Source organism: Lineus longissimus, chromosome 1, assembly GCF_910592395.1.
Source record: "Lineus longissimus chromosome 1, tnLinLong1.2, whole genome shotgun sequence".
Taxonomy (NCBI): domain Eukaryota; kingdom Metazoa; phylum Nemertea; class Pilidiophora; order Heteronemertea; family Lineidae; genus Lineus; species Lineus longissimus.
In genome coordinates this window covers 23,862,914-23,885,246 of record NC_088308.1, presented here as the reverse complement: position 1 = coordinate 23,885,246, position 22,333 = coordinate 23,862,914, and the positions used below count along the sequence as shown (strand labels likewise).

At 39.8% G+C, this 22,333-nt stretch overlaps 2 protein-coding genes across 6 annotated transcripts in view; both read left to right on the top strand.

The window, feature by feature from the left end:
- Window positions 1–22,333, top strand: part of LOC135493250 (netrin receptor UNC5C-like) — a 271,616-nt gene that overhangs the window by 80,511 nt on the left and 168,772 nt on the right. The gene's annotated exons all lie outside the window — the stretch shown is intronic.
- LOC135493276 (sperm-tail PG-rich repeat-containing protein 2-like) overlaps window positions 1–22,333 on the top strand; it is a 50,800-nt gene that overhangs the window by 4,659 nt on the left and 23,808 nt on the right. For both annotated transcript variants that reach the window (XM_064780480.1, XM_064780470.1), the window contains exons 8-9: window positions 103–262; window positions 10,299–10,552. In XM_064780480.1, coding sequence (XP_064636550.1) covers window positions 103–262; window positions 10,299–10,552 — 414 coding nt within the window. The remainder of the gene's footprint in view (window positions 1–102; window positions 263–10,298; window positions 10,553–22,333) is intronic.

Sequence of the window (22,333 nt, the reverse complement as noted above, 5' to 3'; positions counted from 1 at the left end):
AAAGAGTAATGACATTGGTGTGGACATCAATCCTCAAATATAAAATCAGTCACTTGGGCTCTGGCACCATGCTGGACTAACTCACTGCCTGGTCCCTTTCAGAGATTTAATGGACCTGGGAAGATTATTCCTGCCCCGGGTGCTTACAATGACCCAAGGACAGCCTTTGAGGTGACGAAGAGAGTAACAGGTTTAAAAAGAAGTCCATTTGGTCAGACGTCTGTACGATTTGGTCAGGAACATCATATCAAAAAGACACCTGGTAAGTGAAAGGTTTACACATTTTGGCATTTCAGGGAAATCAGCAAAGGCAATTGCAGTTCAGTACAATATTAATAGAAAATCTCAAGAACGGGGAATTGTTTGTAACTTTGTGGAAGTTCCCAGTGATTCAAATTTTCATTCAAAACCTACTACAAATTGATGCTGCCATCTATCATATGACAAATAAACCAAGCATGAGTCATGGAGATAAGCAGTCTCTCTAGCTGCTATTGTTCTCAGACTGCATTGGATTCTCTGCTCAATGCCCAGATCAGTGCTATTGCCATGCAACTGTAATCGTAGAACAAAAGAAAAGCAAAAATGTACACTTAAGGCTGCAGGCACTGCAAGTGTCCATCCGTTTATAATGAGATTTTATAGAAAATATTGCTCTGGGTTGTGGCAATCTGGAGCCCTGTCGAAGGTAATTTTGCCGTATTCTAATTAATTGATTTAAAATGCAGAGCTAGAATTTGTTTTGTAAAATATTGATGCTTGGAGATTTCATTATTAAGGTAGTGTGAGATGTCAGGGCATGCTATTGCTCTCAATGTAATGTGACCTTCGTTGTTCGTGTGTATAGTATTCCCATTGCATGCTATTTTATCAGGAGATTCAGCAGAAAATGTAGCCTTTGTATTTGAGGTTGACTTGAAGTTAAGCCCTTCTGTTGATCATGACCATGTTTGAACCTTATTTGCTGATTTCTTAATTGAAATGAGAATCATCTTTAGGGAAAATTGGCCCTAAGAAGTCTTAACAAAAAACACAATCCTTTTACAGATGAAGTAATCAAAAATAATTACTGAAATTATCCGTGCAGTTGAGCCAAAAAATGATCAAGAAAAAAAACGATACGGTCATTTTGAACCAGACTGAAAAAAATGGCAATGATTTTGAAGTAAGAATCAAAGGAGCTTGTAATCTTAACAAAGATCTAATCCGATTAATGAGGTTATTGCTTAAGGCTAATGACTGATTAATTAGACCCAAGTGAACCAGGAGTGATTGTAATGACGTCTTTGGGAAAAAATCGTGGAAATAATCGGGCAACACCCTAGTGATTGTGTTTAAGAGGTCCGATGGGGATTGTGTGTGGGGGGAGAGGGGTTTGCTCAAATTTTTCCTTCCTCACAAAAGTGCATTGTGATTTTATGTCACTATAGTCTGGCTCGATTGGGAGGGTTCCCTTCCTTGAATGATGTGAAACAGATTGAGTGAACCTGACTGTGGCATATCCACAACCTAACAAAACAACTTAATCATGCACTTTGTCCCCCGATTTTCAACTTCAATAAAGCGACCATTCAACCTCGGTCCCATGATTGGTCGTTTTTACTGGAGTTCCACTGTAGTTGCATGTATGATAGCCGTTGATCTATCGTCTGCAGAGGGTTAATCCGTGGCCTTGCCCAACTTGTTGCAGACAACTGTGATCTTCGACAAGATTATCCAGTTGTAGAATAAGCGACATAAATATCAAAAGCAGTCAGTCGACCATTTTAATTACACCCAAGAGAATCTAAAGAAGTTTTTATCACTTGAGATCATGCTGTTAGTGTCTTTTAACAGAATAGAGGTTTGGTTATGAGTTATTGGAAATCCGGATGACACATCTCAATCTCTTGGGAACTTGTTGCACATTCGAAATGCTCAAAAACATCGACTTCAAGTTTTAGGAGTCCTTTGGGTGAATCATGAATTTAGCTCTAGTCTAATAAATAAACTGTCTCTGAGCAAACGATTTGTTTAATTTTAGGTTTTATTTGATAGAGTCATGGTTTTTATGCATCACTTTTTTTCTCTGATCTGAGTGTCTGCACCAAAGGGCTGTACCAAACAACTGTCAAAGGTTGACATGTGTAGGACAAAGAGCCAGCTAGACTAGGGTTCGAACCTGAGACTGGATTGAGATTCGGACAACTTAACTGGTACGGCACTGCACTGTTGAGAACACAAGTCAGAATCTGACTTTTTGGTTAGCAATTCCAGCTTGGTCAGATTAGATGAGGTCCATGGTGCTTTGACTTGGTCTTGTCTTGATACCTTCCCAAACTTTGTGTGGCATCTGATCAGGTCTTTGTTGGTGAACACTTTCTCCCAGTGTCCTAGCGTTTGCTTGACAACGTGTCAAACCTGTTTCAATGTCTTCAGGGCTGTTTGCAGCCCGTGTTTCCATTGTTAACTACACAGCAGGAAGTTTTTGCTTCCATTCTAATATTGCTACTTTCCCTCTCTTGGCTTCAGTATGAGGAGAATCCGTTGTAATGTAATTCTTTGTGACGGTCTTGACAAATGAATTGAGCAGTTTAATTACTAATTCTGAACATAGTTTCCCTGCAAAATAATTTCGAATAATTGGGATTAATTATTCAAGATCATGGACCAGGTAACAAGAAACTTGAGTGCCGCCCTGTCATGTCTACGGTTGACGGTGGTGGACACGGTATGTCAGATACGGGAAAGTAACCACACAATCCCGGTGTGACTGTTTAACGTCACCGCTAATTAGCCTTCCAATTAATGTTTAAAGATCCCATTGTTCTTTGAGTTAAAGTTTCATGGACCTCACATCCGTCGCTGTGATTCATCAAATCTCTGAATCATGTCGAGCTACTAACCAGGCCCGATGCTTTGTGCTTCTCAGGTGGGGTTCCTGGTCCTTTGGGATTAGTGGTCTGCCTTTAACCAAGGATACCCAGGTGAAAATGGTAGACCGTTCACGACGGAAACACTCATTATGTCACCACGTCATCTGTGAAGGAAGTCGGTGCGTGTAGTCCATAATTGATAAGCCTTGTTGGAATGAAACATTAAGGTGATGATATCATTCTGTCTTGCTTCCGAAGATAGTAACTCTCCGCTAACCACAAGAGTAAGACAGGTTCGAATGTGAACTGCACAGAGTCAATGTGACAATGCATGTTCAGCTGTGACAACTATAACTAATGTGCATAAAACCAAATCTTCAACAGTTTTATGTTACGGTGTGTAGTATAATAACATCATCTTTGTGTCATGATATTCAACATGGCCAGCACTATATATGGAACTGCCAAAATCTTGAAATTGTACCACAAATTTTCGAAAAGACAGTCCACACCTGTCTTTTTCCTTGTATTGGTGTGATTTAATCTGTTTGAGTTTTGATGAGATTGTTCAGGTATAGTTCCATCTCCAATTCAAACTTTTGAACCCGTCATTAGGCCCGCTAATCCCAGATTTTGTAATCCATTTGAGATTATGTTTTATGAAAAACTGGCAGATTAATTTTTAATGTCATTCCCAAGTTTGTCTTTGATAGATTTTGTTCCATTGTGTTCAAATTATGGGATTTGATGTAATGACGGGAAATACTGTCTGTTCCTGTGTTCCTGTCTGTTCCTGATCCTGGCCGACTGCTGACAAAACAAGATCTTATAGAATAATTTGGGTAATCCTGTTACGCATTTTAATGTTTGGCCCTTTATGTTTGACAGGATTTGAGATACAACAAAAAGGGACACAATCTGTTTCCTCTTTCTCCTTCCCTAGAACTTAAAACTTAAAGGTTTTATACCCCCTACCAAAACAAGATTTTATGTCAAATTGAATGATTGCATGTAGATTAGAACATAAAACCTTTCTAGTTGACTTAAATGTCTTTTAATAATCCACTTCAGTTTAGTAGAGCAAGCTTGTTAAAATCTGGCATCGTGAAATTGGCCACCCTGGTTCATTTTACACAAAAGTTATTCCATTCTTTTGTTTTTCGTAGCCACAGCCTGCGAGGTGTAATTGTCATGAGCACCAAGTAATTGGCTGTGAACAAACAGACATCCAGAGGGGTGTACTATCACTTTTTAATTTGCGGATAATGGAGTGGTCATTTTGCTGCAGGCGGGTGTCTATAGCTCATTGATGACGGCGCGTTGACGATTGTGACTTGGGTGGGAAAGAGATCCAAAGCTGACAACTTTGAATACGAGATGGTATCTTTGAACTCAATCAATGATGGTATGGCTCAGGCTTTACTTTCCGGTATTGAGGATAGTTAGATACACTGTCAGAGTAATACCTGGCCCCCTGATAAATAAAAGCATGATGTGAATGAAACTGAAAGGGCACTGCACTACCCAGCCAGCCCCCTAAAAGATTGCATGATAACTCCTTGGTGGATGAACCAACCCCAGGTGAACAGCACAGAGAACTCAGGAGCTCGCTAAGCTCTGGCTGAGAAAGTGTTCAAGTTAAAAAATAGTCTTTAGAAATAAAAGTAAGGCTGAAAATGTGCATCTACGATGTACCCTGACAGATCTTTGTGTTTCTTGTATACCTTTTATCACCCACCATCTCAAAGCCAGCTCCATTAAGGTGAAACCCGATCTCCCGCCATGGGTGTCGCACAATGATTGCTTGTGCTATTTGCTGTTGTGCCCCTTGGCGATGCGTTTCTTATTGTTAAAGCGCCAAGGTACGACACTCTCGGATTGGAACAACATTTGTTCCTTCGCTTAGAGATGCTGGTGTGATAAAATACCATCCTGGCTTGGAGAAACTCACTTCCTGTGCTTACAAATCTTGTCTTATCAATGCTGATTAATGGGAACTTTCTCACCAATCTAAACATTCAAGTGCATCCATGAACTGTCTGTGTGAATCTGTGCTTATTCGCAAGACTGTGTCCTTTGGCAGGTTACTTTACCAAAAATGCATCCTTGCCTTCTTTGCGATCTGTGGCAGACTAATGTTCTTGAAGTCGGCTTGACCTCTCCTCACTCTTGGTCCACAACCATTTAGCAGTTCGAAATAAACTCAATCCCCATGTCTTCTTGCCAAACATGAATATGCTATTGAGTAAGCAGTAGGCTAGATGTTTGTTTACCTTGATGGCCGGAGATTTCCGTTGAATGGAATTGTCATATTTCACCACCCACTCATGTCATTTGGAGACCACATGGTCATCACTGATTGACCGGTCTTGGATCTGGGGCTGTTCATGACAGAATATTGTCATCATCAGCGGTATTGTTCTTTGACTGACATCCACCACCCATGATACTTGCAGGACAAATGTATGTTCATTGCAGTTCTAAACGCGTCAACTCCAGCTTTAAAAGCTGTGACATGGCATGCTGCATGCTAGCGTGACAATTTACGCATTGTTCTCGATCAGAAATGGCAATTCTCCCTCGGATCCTTCCTTATGTTCGACAAGTCAAATGCTTTTCAAAAGACATTTCTTGCGTGATACATCTGTGCCAATTGCTGGGAAATTAAACTAGACCTTTGTCTTTGTCTGGCTTGGCAGTACTGTTTCCTTTTTAGTGGCAATTAACACTGATGCAGCATAGTAGTAGATATCGATGTATTGTTGATGTCGATGTGTCACTGTCTTGGGGTAATTTTGCATGAAATGATTCACTGACTTGTACTCCAGAGGTAAATCAAAACTGCCAAGCATTGTCGGCTTTACAAAAGAGCTGCATACCCCTTCACTCATCTGCCATTATGACTAAGGAAGTCTCAGCAGAGCTCATTTTGGCGCTGCCAGTGCTAAAGTTGAAGAACGTGAAATCAACTCGTCTCTTGAGTCCAAGGGCATTTGGGGGAAAGAAACAAGGCCTTCTCGAAAGGACAATTTCTGCTATTCACTGCCAATGGTTTTCACGCATTTGAAGAATCCGAAGACGCCGACATGAGAGAAGGTTATTTTTGACCAGCACTGTGCGCCTGTACTTTGTTTGTGCATTTCTATGATTTGTGTAGCTAACGTATCATCCATGTAATCTGTTATTCTACACTCACTGATGCTGATGACTATCATCACTCTTGAGTTGATCCAGTGTCCTTGATGACACTCCCCAAGCAGACGTAATGAATTCCTTGATGACGATTCAGCACACATTGTCATTTTCGTCAGCTGATAGATTGATCAAGCCAGCGTGGCGCTGATGGACCACTTAAACAACTTAAAGGGGGACGAGCTCTATACTGCTGTATTTATCCAGCTTGCTAGATCCAAGCAGTTAGGATCGAATTAAATTTTTATGATTTTTTCGCGTCAAACATTATAAAATTCAGATTATGCAAACTGCAACTCTCTTGGGTGTTTGCGAATTTGATTGAGTCATTTTTATGAGATCTTGAGTAGGTTTGACATATCGTGGTTCATCTTTGGGTCCAACTCTACAAAAAATCGTTCTGGCAGCACCTCATAAGAAAGAAGGTATTGTCTAGCCTATTGTATGAAATGTGGCTTGTTCAGTTGGTTCTAGACTTTGTTAGCAGGTGGCAGCACAGCAGAAAGATTATGGCGTTTCACCGGCAACGATGAACCATTCAACAATAAAACTGATTTAGATTTACCATACAAAATGACATAAAAGGCTCACACAATGAATTTGAGACATCCGATTGTCTTTTTACAAAAAGCTACTTCAAAATATAATCTGGGTGAATGTGAGACTCCAAGTCTGGCACGATGAAAGGACTTGAAATAAAACTACCATTTCCCTCTAGACAATATTCGATACATGAAATCATAATGATAACATTGTGTGTTGATAAGAGGGATTACTTCTTTTTTTCAAAATGGAACAGAAGATAACGCTTGCAGTGTTTTCTGCTTTTGATACTGAATGCGCTATTGGCCTGCGAGACCCATGCAAACTCATCTTTCTCTCCAAGTGAGCACGAAATGTTGTGATATCATGTATCAGATTTCTTGTAAGTGACATATGGCATATTTCTAAAGCTAATTTTCAGTTTTGAAAGTAAAATCATTATTGTGAAACTAAAAGATTCATACCAATGGTGTAGATACATGAGACTTCTAGTTCTAGAGGGTGTTTCCTGGTACCAAAGGATAATCCCAGCTAATATCGAAAATATAGCTTTTGATGAAATTTGAAGTCACCAAGTCCATTGTTCTGTCAGCTCCTCTTTCTTTTTGGACTCCCATAATTACTTTCACTAAGATTATGAAGTAACCATTATTCCTAGTCCCCAAAAGTGGTTTCATTTCCACCAAACCCTTCAAGACTTCATTGTAACATGAGACAGGGCTTAATTTCTTTGTTCTGTCACCCCACCTCACAGTTCCGACTCCGATAATGAATTTTTCCAAGATCATAAAAAATTACCAATATTGACCGCAAATGTCATCTTTTAATCTTGAACCCGGAGATGATTGTATTAAGACGGTGAAAACGAAGACCCTCAAGTCTGCCTCGGGCGGGGAAGCAGATGATTGGCGTGGGGCAATGCCGCAGCAAGAATTAAACGTATTTGATGTCTCATGACAGGTAGATGGTGATTAGTGTGAGACAGGCGATATTTCGTTCTCCTTTGATTTTGATTTGTCATAATTCACAAGGAGATATCTTCCTAAACCTAGGTTGGCATATTTCCTCGAATTCAAGAGGTTTCTTTCTGTGTCATGATACTGTCAAGACTCAAGCCCACAATAGAGTATGCTGAATGGAAAACCCAGCCAAAACGAAGTTTGTGTGATTTCCATATGAACATGATGAAGGATCGAGAAATATAATCATTTTGCAATTTAGTTTCAAGATATCCAGGACCTTATCAGTAGATTGCTCATTGTCAAGTTATAATTGTGAGAGAACCCTCAGGTGTGTTAGTAGTAAATCATTTGATTATTAGAAAATATTGTTTGTTAAGTTGTTGATTTTGTGATTCAACCAATTAGCAACATGATATAAAACTACATGAACTCAATTAGAATCCTGGACACATTTATTTGACATCAACTTGCCAAAGACCCTTTAATATATAATACTCTGAAGAAACTTTTTGAGTTTCAAGTAGAGTGATCTGTGATCACGATAATTGGAATAGGTTAATTGGTTTGGTGTGCTATACACCCTGTGTGATTAGTTTCGATGAAATATCATAATCATTGCTTATGCATTTGTAGGCTTTTCATAAATGTTTTCTTAACGATAACTTGATTGATTAGCCAGTGTTTCTCTTCGATAAACTCATTGATAAAGAATATCTGGGTGAAAAGAAGTTTAGCGGCTGTGTTTTCATTCCGGCAAGATGCTGTAGACGAAGACCAAACGAAATTCCATTCCTGTGAATGGTGTTTATAATACAATGCATTCATTTCTGGCTGCATAAAACATGGCAGTATTCCACAAAGTTGGAAGTATAAGAAGAAAGGAGTGTTTTTAATGTCTTTCAATTTTAACTAATTTGTGCAATTTCCGTAAGTGGAAAAGCAGCATGTGCCTGTCCTGATCTCCGGGAGTGGCATGGGGCAACTATTGTGAGAAAAACTCTAAAATCATGAGTTAAACGCATACCCCAAGGTTAGAGAATGCAAAAGCTTTTACAGCGGATTGTCGGCTAGACGTAGAACAGATGCGGAATTTGCAACTGCCGACATGCTTTAATCTGACTAAATGGATTGCGATGGCTGGAGAAGCTCTCTAATGGTAAGCCTGATACATCTGATACTCAAAAGAGATGCTCTGATCAATCACTGCTAACTCTTTGTGTTAACCCTTTAGGATAGGATCGGATATTTTCTGTGCCAATGGTCCAACCAGCAATTTGCTTTTCCTTGGTGATTTTAGTTTTCCCATGAGGCCTCTGTCCCTTGCCATGACTAACCTGGATTAGACACAGCTCATAACGTATATTTGCTGGTCTGCTGCTACAACTATCCATAGCATATTAACGCCCTAATAAACCATTATGGCTGATTGGTGGCGAGTCGAGGGTGACCATCCAGACCTGATCATTCTGGCCTGGTGCACCCGTAATTGGTCGGATGACAAAATTGAGAGATAAAAGAACAATTTGACAACGATGAATCTTAAATCGGAGACAAATCAACTTCAGTTCAAAGCAGAGAGGCATCAATTCTAGTTTGGCCATGAAGATAGCAAACTTTATTGAGCCAAAATCAAATGTGAGGTTGAATTGAACCTTAACAAATTCAAATTTTGCATTGTGCAATATCTGCACAGATCTAACCCAAACTGACGATGCTCACACCGGTACTCTATTTTTTCTTAGCCGCTCCTGACATTGTTCACAAATCTTAATCCCCTTTGTTCATCTGTTCAGTGTTTGAACAAGAAGCCAGAATCCTTCCTCAGGCTTCTGTATCATTTGCGGATTTGCCAAACACTTTTGTATTCATAGTTTGTTGAGTCAATACGAGCGTTGGTGTGATCCGACAAAACACGCGCTATGTCTCCAGGACATCAGCACATCCAACAACAGTTGTCTTTGTTCCATATGGTCCTCATAGCACTAATTAACCCTTGCTGGACTGTTTTCACCCGAATGAGTCATTTAATTAAAAACTTAGTTCCCAGAAGAATTTGAATTTTTCTGCCATCAACTCCATTATCTTACAGTTCTAATACGATTTTGATGGTTCTTTCCCTGTTTCTTCTGCTCATGTTTTCAGTTTATGAGCACTATTGATAAATCCCAAATAATCTTTCACAAAAATGGCCATAAAGTAGTGACTTTTGTGCGTTTGCTAAAATGGTCTTTTGACTTATTTGGTGACATTACGTGTTCTCAGGCACTCAGCTGAAACTTGTCATTTTGGAAATAAATCTCACCTTCACAGTAAAGTCAACAAATCTCCGAAAAACTGGTGACACACCAATTTAGATTACTCGTTTTTACCGTAAGATTGAACTCTCTTGGCCTTTGAAATAAAGTAGTAATAATCTCCGACAAAATTGTCGCTAAAGCTTTTAATGATGCCAAAGTTTTTGTCTATCCAAGGGATTTGAAATTGATTCCTTTTATGCTCTGTTTCTGTCTTATTGGATTTGAACATGTTTGATCTGTTGATGTCGATTTGTCAGAAGATGGAGTGGCTTTCCTGAAAACTGTACAAACACAAATTCAATGATTTTGCTCATCTCTGCTTTCACTGATTCCAGTTTCTTTCCAATTTCTTTTCAGATACAGCCTTTGTACCTCTTTCAATAACACTAACTGTCCAAGTACTAATATCGCTGAAATGTCTTAAGAAATTATTCAAATGATCATTCCAGGTCCGGGGTCATACAACGTAACCGGCATGGGGTCAGACAGCATGCGGAAAGCCTATATCGAGAGCACACGAAGAGGCGTCTTTGGTACGACGTCCGTCCGAATTCAGCCAATTGTGAAAAAGACTGAGACAGAACTCCCCGGCCCTTCACATTACCAGGTGAAGGAGAAGCCGTTTGTAAGCCGCTATCAACAGCTATCATCCACATTTGCCTCTCTCTCAAATCGGTTACAGGAGCAGCCTAGTACTGTTAAGGTAAGAGACAACAATGATATTTTTTATGATCTTGACACCAAAATGGAGGTATTGGTTGTCTCGCCAAACACTGCGATTGTGGAGCTAAAATGTTGGCCAAAACCCAAGTGGCAGCCGAGGTTTAAGGCAAAGTGACAGCACCATCCGAGCAGTGGTCGTTGAGACAAACAATCAAAGCAGTTGCCTCTGTATAGAATCGGCCTCAGTTGGATGTCATTGAGGAGGGGGAATGCTCCAATAGTTGATGTTACAAGTTTGAATGCAGTAAACTGCAATCTTGTCACCAATGAAATAAATGATTTTCATATGTCATATGAATTACTCATTCATTTCCAGCTTTTCTTTTCCATTTATCGTTAAAATGTTTATAGCAAGACTTCAAATTGTCTTTGAGGTGGTATTCATCAATTAATGTTGCTGAATTATGAATTTAATGTACCACAGTATTATTCTTCTAGATCACAATAGAAATCTAGGCCTGATGAGTTTGTAGTTTTCCAGGCATGCGTTTGTGCTGTACCCCGAGGCAATTTCCCCTTTTGTCTCCTGAATTAAGGCCAGACGAATGGGTTTTCTCACTTACTGCTCCCCATCTATCAGTATTGCAGTTCACTCCTGCTTTAAAGAGGGCATCCCCAATATTCTCTCATATACATGATATACTGAAAGCAATATACAAACTTGATTTGACAAGGTCTTTCTTTGACTCAGGTTAGCTTCCTTGAACTGCACAGCCATTCTGTTTGGCCTAGTACGGCATAGATTTTCCTTTATTTTGCAATATTGCAGTAATGCAGATCGTATTTAGCCTGGTGCTAAATATTGATGACTCAAAATTCCAACAATGGTAGCATTGTTTGCTTTATGAGACATGCCCTCAGCAATCGATAAGTATATACCTTCATTAGCCAATACAATGGTGAGAGTGTATTCTTTTTAGCACTTTGCTACAAAATTCTGTCAATGACAAGTTGCCATCATGAGGCATTTCTGTAATCCACTAGTTTTGTTTTGTTGCATTGGTGACATGCACCAGGGGCTTCTGGGAATACGTTTTGTCTGAACAGTAATCAATACGTATCAATAATATGTAGGGTTTCACTTTTTTTTAATTTTTAACTTGGAAACAAAGGTAACAGATGTTTACTCTTCAAAACATCAGTCAGATTCTGAATAATGGCAACTGTGTTGTGAGTGTGAATTGCCTTAGGGTCTACAGCATCATCCATACTGCTTACGAAATGTGGCAGTATCTTGTCACATGCTCTGCTTATGTCTATCAGGTGAACTATCAGGGCACCATCTTTCCTGCATTGTTGATTGGTACAACAGTTTGGGAGCACCCTTGAATCAATGATACAACTTCAAATCCCAATTTAATCCCTTAGTCTTCAAAGTTAAATGTCCCAAACACTGCTAGCAGCAGACCACTTCCTTCCCTAATGATCTCAATTGTTCTCCATGGTGCAAGCTTAGATGGAAGCCTCTCCGAATCTCTTCAAGGCGGTTGGAATCCTTCAAGAGTCTGGAGCCACAGGTGGCTCCTCTCAGATCCAGGCATGACTCGATTAAAAGCTCGTTCCCTAATTACCCTGGAATCTGATGCCAATCAATAGCGCAGCAACAATTTGCGTCAACTTAGATGGAGAGCCTGTTTTATCAGTTTTTGATTAGGTGATTTGTTGTGCGATTAGAGAGACCTTTCCCCTGGCTCCAATCTTTAACCCCATTGTGTTTCAATGGCTCTTGATGCAATGTCTTTAACTGCTGCATCCTACTATTGACTTACTCAGTGACTTGTTGATGTCTAGCAGCAGCACATAGGCCATGAACGAAGCACGGTTGACTTGGCACTTCTAGAGGAATCAATAGCTCTCATAAGTTTGGCATTCTTCAAAAGAACGTCCAGACAAGAAATGTGAGACATGACTTGATTGCTGACTTCTAACTTTAGCCCTTAAAGGCAGCATCAATTTACAGCCTCCGCTCCAAGTCCTCGTCAGTAACTCATTAGGCTCATCCCATCCGCTCCAAGTTTAACTAAGATAAACATCACTCGTATAGTGGTTTAATCTATCGCCATTTGATTTCTCAGTAAATTGAACAACGTTACTTGGTATGACATTAATTCAGCCAATAGGCAATTACGGCAATCAAATTTCCTATCGGGAGCAAGTTTGATAAACCCATCGTGCATGCTTGATGAATATTGAGGAGTATCGGATGAGAGGCGGGCTTGTTGTTCATGATTGGCAACAGTCAGTCACAGCAACAGGCGGGAAGCAATAGTTGGGTGATCTCAATCCGACCAGGATTCTGATACCATCAGATGCAAGCCGTCGAAGTCCATTGAAAATTGGCAACAAGAATTCTTGCCAGATATGGATTGAAGGGGTACATGAAGGAATATTCCTTGCTTAAATTCTGTATCAAAGCAGGTGGCCAGGCTTGAATGATCTCTTTTGAAACTTGTCTTGAATTAACACAGAAGTCTTAGCTAACTCACTTGTTCCGAAGGAGAAATTAATGACAAAAACAGTATGGCCATCCAGAACAAAAAAACACCCAATCACCCAAACACTAAACAAGTTAAAAGCTCACAAAAAGCATCCTACTGTCCATGATGAAAAACATCCCGCCATAAATCACGCAATTTCCCGCCTATAATGGAATAAGCAAGTAAACTATTGGCATATCCTTTGATAGCCATTGGGTTCATTATCCCTCAAGCAGTTGAGAACATTCCCTTACAGTCAGCTGCTGATGCGATCCAACTAACCCTGGGATATCTTTGTATTTCTCTGCGATAAATGCTGGGGAGTCTCTTGTCCATGATTGGCTAAATTGGATTTAGGAAGTCCTGTGGCACTTGTCATTTGGACGGAGAAATTTACGCTGATTACATGGATTGACGGGCGGCTAATGAACCACTTGTTGTTGATGGTTTTTGACTTTAATCCCTGCAAAACTTGAGGATGAGTGATGCGTGGGTGAAACTTTGGGGAGGATAGAGACGATGTTGAGTCAGACATGTCAGAAGTTTGGGAGTCCCCATTACACCTATTTATAGATGCTAAAAATAGTGAAATTGTCCACCCGTCATAATTTGGGAAAATCATATGATTTCTTCACATTTCAAAGAATCCTTTTTTCCTTCGTCTTCTTTCTCTTTGTTCTGACTTGGATTTAGCCACAAACTTGCTCAACGTCTCCAACTCAGTTCTTTTCAAGAACTTAAGAACTTTTTTTTCCTGTAGCATTGGTTTAAACAACGTCAGTTGTATTCACTTGGCATTTCCATCAAAACTCAAGACTCTTTTTTTTCCCCCGAAAGACTGATTGATTCATTTCCCCCAATGATAGTTCCCTTCCGCTTGGCTTGACCAGTCGAATCAAGGCGGCCAGTGACATCATTACTGCCCAGCATCAAACTGAAAGTGGTGGTCCTATTCTTTGGTCGCGTTGATGGGAACCGTTGATATCCTTTGTGGACGGTTCCGGAGTTAACCAGATTTTCTTATCAGACTTAAGCCATCAGAGTCTGATGACCATCTCATCATTATTTTTATCGACTGCCTGTTGAGTTATGATTCCTGGAGCCTGTTGAATCTTATTCCACTATATATCATAATTGGTTCATCAAAAAGATAATTAGACATGACAGGGGCGTCCCGATCTCCAACCCAATCAAGGATAAGACTTCCTGATACCAACTGCCTGCACCCAATTTTAGATATTGAATTGGTGAACTCATCCATGGTGAGAGATAGGAGAGGAAATAGCCATCAGATCAATAGGCGGGATCAATGATGCTCCCGGCCTCAAATTGGTATGGAGCAAGCAAAGGTTTTTTCAGACTTTGCCAGCTTTCATGTGATAACCCATAAATCCACAGCTCTCTGATTAATCAATGATTTTTGGTGACGACCTGTGCTTGCCCTTTGATTGAAGTGTTTCTTTAAAGAACAATATTGGATGTGGAACATAGGATAACTATTGCTAGTCAGCTGCAAGTAAAACCTCCTCATCAAGTTGATGTGGTTTCCCAACCATGCCAGCCTCACCAGCCTCTCCAACTCATCAGGTCTTTTGGCAGCCAACTTAAGTCAACCTTCTTCTTTTCTTGATGACGACTTTGTGTGGTGACAACTACATTCAACGACAGTGTGGCTTTGCCAATTTTAAAACATTTATCATGGGATTGTTCTTGTAGTCGATCTGTATTTGATATTGCACTGTCAGTGTGTGGACGGTGAGTCCAAACCAAACAGAAGGATTGTTGATGTGAACCTAACTACCTGGGGTGCAGCAAATTGCAAGCGCAATCTTTCAGTCGCTGATTGATTGAAAGAAAAAGGCTGATTTTTGCAAAGGAAGCTGCCAGATTTAGACAGGATACTATCAAGAAGTCAAAGAACGGTTGATACGTAATGATCAAAGAAGTCAATGAGTAACTCCCCTCATGTCATCAAGATAACATCATGATGGACACATCAAATGGAACCATTCCTCAAAGGTTCCAACCATGGTTAATTGAATAAGATTTATACTGAAAATCATTCCTTTTCAAGACATGAAGATGAAAAATATGCCAATTAGTTGGACCAACGTCTCATAGCTGAGGCAGCACGATTTCATCTTTTATGGCTTATCTTGGTGATTTGATGCGAATGGCTGAATTGTTTAATCATGTATCTCGTGGAGGTCTGCGCTCATCATTGAACTAAATGAGAAGAGTATTAATCATAAAGGCAAAATCAGGAAAGGATCGAGCTGGTAAAAAAGATCTGCGCTTCAAAGGGGGGAATTTGTTTAAGATGTTTGGGTGATTCATTTATACCATTTGTTCGAGAAGTAAAGAACTAATCGGCACCGTTTGACTTCTTTTAAATATGCTCCTGATAGTGATGACAACCATGTTTTGCGTGGTGTTTATGACGATTTAGAACATTTCTGACTCGAAGACACTTACAGAGCTGCTCATGACAACTGGGCAAGAAGTTTTTTGCAGTTAAATGCTGATGGATTCCTTGCCTTCTCTCAGATGGTAAGAAGATTGGCAAATCAAACAACACTATCCAGTTAATCTAAAGCTCCTGGATGAAACTGGCCTGAAATTTCGGGGCAAGTTTTGATGCTGCGTGTGACCAAATTCATGCCAAGGCCAGATGCTTTGATTATTAGATGCAGAAGTTTGGTGTGATTGTCAAATGTACATGTGATCTTACTCAGGATGTCCTGACATCTAATGAGGTACTGTCTTAGTCATTGGCAGTAGATATATCATTGCATGATGACAAGATAGTTCACTATAGCTACATGTAGCGAACATGTTGCCCCTAATGGAATCTTTGGCCGGGATAACTTTTCAAGTCATTAGGGGGTGGATAGTGAAAATTAGGATTTTGTCAGGTGCTGATTTAATTTAGCTTCCTGGATATCTTGTTTGGTGGTATTAAAACCCACAAGTGAACATGACAAGCTTTTGGTTGAAACCAACATTTTTCACCAAGCGCTTGCATCTTTCCAAACTTCCCTTGCTGTTCAGCAGATTCAGGAATTCAAACTGTTTCTGCCTGAAAACTGGAAAAAGTTGAGTTAAAAAAATACCACCACCTCTCATAGATATGGTTTGCCTGTGAAAAAACTATGGATCCATGAAATAACAAAGAATCATCCCGTCTGCTTTGGCTAATTACAAATGACCGAAATTATAATACGAGATCTCTGAAGCAGTTTTATCGAGAAAATTTGTCACTTGTTACACTGAAAGCCAATAACATCCGTTTAAACTAATTAAACCATTAGATCTAATCAATTCCAGCTACCCTGGGATCACTTGAGTGGCAACTTCCAATATTGCTGAGGAAATTTTGACATTTGTTATTGGACATTTAAATCCTCGACTCACTCTTACAAAAAAAAAGAATCCGGGGAAACTTTAAGATATGACTCATGAAGCAAGTTGGAATCAGAATTTTAGAAAACAGGTGGCATCCTATTGCATCAAAAAGTTTATGAGTAGATGGAGTTATAAGTGTGATGTTAAAAGTTATCTTTGGGTTCCATAATGGGAATTGTTTGATTTCTGACAAAATTTTAAATTCTTCTCTGAGTCAGATCGACCATCGCTAAGAAGATATTCCAGCATGACTTCAATGACCAGTCTTGAAATTAAGAAGTGAAGATTGAAGATTCATTTTGGTTTTGGTTGAGACAGTTAGCAGCAAAATAATTGATTAATCATTAGCCAAGTGAAAAGTAGAAAAACATCTTCCTGAACAATCTATCAACTGTTTGATTTGTTCTATGAAGAAGCATCCATGGTTTCAATTTGCATGTAGCAAGGAAAGCAATGGTTCCACTTCTGCAACCGACTGTGTTCTCAACAGGTGAATGTGGTCTTCATTCTTAGCTTGCAGCATCAGCTTCTTAGCTGCTGTGATCAATTGCCAAAGAATTCAACCAGGCAATCATGATGTCTTTCATCAGCTCCCCTTTGCTGCAACCTTGCATCAGGAGTACCCAGCACTTCGTAACCCCCTCATCAGCTTGGCCCTTCGGGGAATAGTTCCAATCTAGTTTCTGCTGAATTTCAGGTGAATAAGTGGGCTTCATTCCCCCTCAGTTCCCAGTTCCCTTGATATCTTACCTCTGATTGCATCAAGTGATTATGACTTCTTTCATCAGCTTGCCTTGGCTTACCACCTTGCATGAAGAGTATTGGCTACGCTGATGTTCCGTTCACAATTGAAACAAGTTGTTTTTGTAGTGGCCTGATGCTGAGAAAGTTACTTAGTGATGACAAGTATCTCACAGCGAACCAATAGATATATTATCTGGTAGTTGAACCATCTTTCAGCAACAAGTTCCCCTATGTGCCTACGTGTGCGTAACCATTGATGATTTAATGCATTGTTAATTCAAACAACACCCATGCTAGTTAGATTTTGCATCCTGATGGAATTTTCCCCAGTTTTCTTCAGTGTACATATATCTGTACTCATCAACTAAACTGGAAACAAACAGTGACCGTTTGGTTTGAAATCTTTCAAAAGATCCTTGAAGACAGCAAAGTAGAGGAATGTCAAGAGAGAAACTGCTGTCATAGCTTCACTATTCCTTGCTATTCCCATGAAATTGCCCAAGTTATCACCCCCTCAAATACTGATCTGAAAACGTGGCACTCTCTCAGAAAGCTCCTGACCATTAACTAGACTTGTATTCCCCATTGACTGAAGAAAGAAGAGAAATGGTGCCAACAATTAGTTGTAGCAAGTGTGAGCATCGCCTGATAGGGCCCAAGGGTACCCGTTCCTTTTTGCGTCAGTCTCTAAATCCCTTGCCTATCAGTCTCTCACTCCTGCGTCTTCAGTCAGGTGTCTGCATGTCCACAGGTAGTTGGACCTGTTCAGCAGAATTTCACTTGGAAACTTGTTTGGTGTGAATTCTGACTCTGTTCAATTCCCCCTTATGTCACCTCATCTCACCCTAGAAGAAGAATTTGTGTAGGTAGTTGAGGGGAGAGCACAGGTGATCTTGGCTTGATAGTTTCAGTGAAATTAACTTCTTAAGAAACCACCAAGGAATTCATATTGCCAACATGTGCATGTATGTGTTGATGTCCTCATCTCGTGATGTGCTAGCATGCAAGTTGTTGCATGTTTCTGCTTCTGCATGTTGTTTCTTTCATTTCATAGGTCCCTTAGGTAACTTGGTGCATGTTGCTGGTGATGAGGAACATTCTCCTCTGAGTTTGATGGCTGCTTTGGGCTAATTGCATCTTAACCCCTTGGATGGGTGCTGGGTATGATTCAATAAAAATTTGGAATTAACAAATATTTCATGTTGAAGTGATTGCAAAGGTAATTTGGTGTGTGGCTGGGAAAATGTGGGTAGTTTCTTTTTTCCTGTCAGACAGATATTGAGTGATTGGGGTATCTCAAAATCCATCAAAATTGAACAAGTTGTTGCTGTATTCATCAGATTTTTAGGGAAAAAAAGGACTCTTGTATCGTCTGAACTTTGCAATATCTACAAATGGCATCTAATTCTGACAGGTTGCCGTAAGTACACAGGTTTGTTTAGAAACGAACTTGATTAAAAAGTTTCACATATCTTCGATATCCTTATCTTTTATTTGAATCTTTGAGTTTCTTTGGTGAATCCTTGCTATTTTCTGAGAAAAGTCGATTAGAAATTTAACTGCTGGCTGTCAATAGAAATGTTAGCCAGAAGCCACTGCTGAAAAAATTGCGTCAGTGGTTGTTCAGGTAAAATTCACCAAAGGGTTTATTTTGTCAAACAAAATTTGATTTCCTCCTAACTGTAATAGAAAAACAGGTGTATCAGTGTGCATTTTGTTTGGAAATTTGTGTTTCTGGCTTTCTGCCTGGAGGTAGATGTTGCTTATCACTCATTAGTACCATTGGGACTTGAAAGCTTTACTCTTCCATTCAGCAAAATGTTCAGCGTAAAAAATGATACCTTCTCAGGGACCTCAAGTGGTGGCTCCAAGTTGCAACAGGTTTATCAATTCCCTGAGGTAGCCTGGCCTTCATCAAAGTATACTTCTGAGTTGCATTCCCTTTAGCCTAATCTTTCATCATTATAAGCAAACGTCTTCACTTGAAATCTTAAGTTTGGTAAATTTTTCACTGTTTCTGGTTAACATAATTTTGATGCTGGCTACATCCGCTGCCTTTTGATCAAAGAACCTGCAGGCTTGTTCAGTCAAACTCGAGACAGAACTTTTCACCACAAAACTGAAGATATTCCTGATTATGATATATGAATAACTATGGCTCATAGACACTGAGCATCTGACAGGCCTATTTCAGAGAACAAGCCTGCTGACTCCATGTCGAAGCCTAATAGCAAAGATGTCTCCATCCATACATGCCAGTAACCACGTTATGTAGACAAGCAAAGAAAACAGTTTTAAAGAAAGATATTGAAACAATCCTGTGAAAGCCTTTGTCATCCCCAAACATGGTGACTTCTTCTAATGTCATATCCTGTCTAATGTCTCCCAAAGGCCTATCTCAGTTTCTGGAAAGCTTTTAGCATCGTGACTCATTCCTTTGGAGGTTTGCTATAGCAACGCATCTTTCTTTTGAATAAGAGCATTGTGTTCAGATGTTCATTTCTATGTCTCAGAAAGAAAGTGATGGAATCATGAAAGCAATACCTGGGGACAATTATATAGAAGAACTGCAGCTTTTGTAGGATATTTTAGTCGGGTCATTTACAATTGCTTTCAAGGGAAAATAGTGTTTTTACGATCAATTTCAAAGATTTTTTCCCAGAAAAGGGGCGCTGGTGGGGTGACCTTCCTTGGATCTGCCACTGATACCAGTAGTTCATCTGGAGTTAAGACATCTATGACCAGAAAGGGATCAAGTGAGGTTAAGAATTCCTGGTATGACTCAATTGCCGAATTCCAAACTCCATGAACTCTTGCACGTCTGGTCCTGCATTTCTTGTCTCCGGTGTAAACGAATCGTTTGGCTCTGATATTGGCATATCATATCTAAGTGCAAGTCTGATATTGACTGCCTAATCATAATTTGATTATCGTCCATGTCTCTGCTCAATTAGGCTTGACATGGCGGCAATGTTTTTGTTGTATACAGTGGAACTCCGGTCGGCGATCACCCCGCTATGACGACCAAGAATCGCTGGTCCCGAATAGTTTTCTCTCTAATAACCAGAAAGAAATTGATTGCGGCAAATTTGTCATGCTACAGATGAAAACATTTTTGCCAATTTTTCAATTCCTCAGCAGTGAAATTCTATTTGTTCCAGAAAAAATCACCTGGCTATTACTATCTGGGCGGAGTATTATAACCTGGTGTTGTTGACTTGATTATAGATGATCAATAAGGTAAACAATGGCGCTTGATTAACCAAAGGACAGTCAGCTACTGAAAAGTACACTCGATGATGAATTATGGATGAAATGTTGCCAATATTGGTTAGAATCTCATCGGTTGGCCATGAAATTAGAAAGCATCAAGTGTCGGCACATTTGTACAGAGATGCAAGAGTCGCATTGAACATCCATTTAGTCAATTCCATGCTCTATATAATGTAAAGTATTCATTGAAGATGTTACAGTTTGCTGGTAACTTTGTCATATGTCGATGTTCATCTTGTTGATGGATGTTTAATTTAGTCTTGCTCAAGGGTATTTCACACAAATGACCCTTTTAAAGATGCAAGAAGTCAGTTGCATTCAACAGAGCATATTTGATCGTCTTTTGGTAAGGCATAGATGGCTCTAAACATTTTGAACCTTCGTTGGTCTTGGAGTTTTAACTTCATTGCCTTTCTTGCTGAACATCAGGTATGTTACCTTTGTATCTGCACCCCTATCTGTCAGACACTTTCAGCAATCGGCCAAATAGATTTGCCACCCAACCTGCTTTCTGTGAGCCACTTAGAGATTTCAATCCAAGTCAACAGTTATGATTGAGTAAGTTATGAATCAACATCAGGCTAGCAGACTACACAAATTTGGCGACTTTCTGTCCAGCTTCTCAATGACCTGTGTTGTCTGTGGTCATTAGACATAAACAATTCATGATGAGTGATTTATGGGAAGTGGATGTTATAATATCACAACATCTGAGGGTTCAGCTGGTTAAGTTCCCCCCCCCCCCCCCCCCCCCCGTCATACAGATGAAGTTCAGTTGGTACATGTATATCAGATTCTAATCAATCTGATGTTGGTAAACTTTCGCACGCTGAGCTTCCAAAATACCTACATTACGAGCTACAGTGTCAGAAACGTGCCACGTCAACTTTGAAGTGATAGTCTTGTAAACTGTTGTGTTACATTATCGTACATATAAAAATGAGATCTCGTGTAACGCTTCTAACATCGTTTCCTCCAAACACCATGTCATGAAGTCACCTTGATTCTGTTGGGAGTCGTTCTGAAAGCGACAAAACTCGATACGCACGCACTTGTCAATAGATGATGAGGCGATGTCCCAATTGTTCATTTCATGTCATGCAGCATCATACGAGTCCTCTTAGTGTCTTCTAAATCAATCTGTGCATTATTCCCGATCTAGTAATTGGAGGAAAATCTTAAATGAGGCTAATTTTGGCTCCAGCTTTCTAGTTCCTAATCTGTCAGTGCCGTTTAATGATCATTCGACAGGGCAAAAATGGTCCACAGTTGCTTGCTGCGTCTTTGGTGTGCTCTGTTTTTCCTATGAATATGGTTGAAAACATGCCCCATCATCCAAATTGTTATTTGTTGCCATGCTTGTGTCTGATGTACATGACCTTGGGGAGGACACTTTGCTTGCATGGTTGAAAGCGGAGCATGGTTCTTTTCGAAAGTGGTGACATGTTAGAAGCAATCTTTGCTTGTGGTGAATATGTTCAGGTCTGCTACTTTCTTCAGCTTCCAACTGGAAACTAATCAGAATGCAGTCAATGCTTGATAAGATTGCGCTATGTCTGTATGAGCAGCAAATCTATTTGGCTTTGATATCGGTTAATTTGCTTACAAGGAGCTGGTGGTGTTTGTATTTGGCATTTTGCTTTGTGTCTTGCATTTTGATCTGCAACACGTTCTGTCTGCTCATACTAGAAGGTTGTTGACTTGGTCATTGACCTTAATTTTAGGGATTGAGACTGACCAAAGAATGAAGTGTCATTCCATGGATACCTCGAATATCTTGCTTTTGATGGGATTATGTTTCAAACTAATCTATTGGCAAATGCTTGACAAGCTTTTTCCTTTAGCAAAAGTGTCTCAGAGGA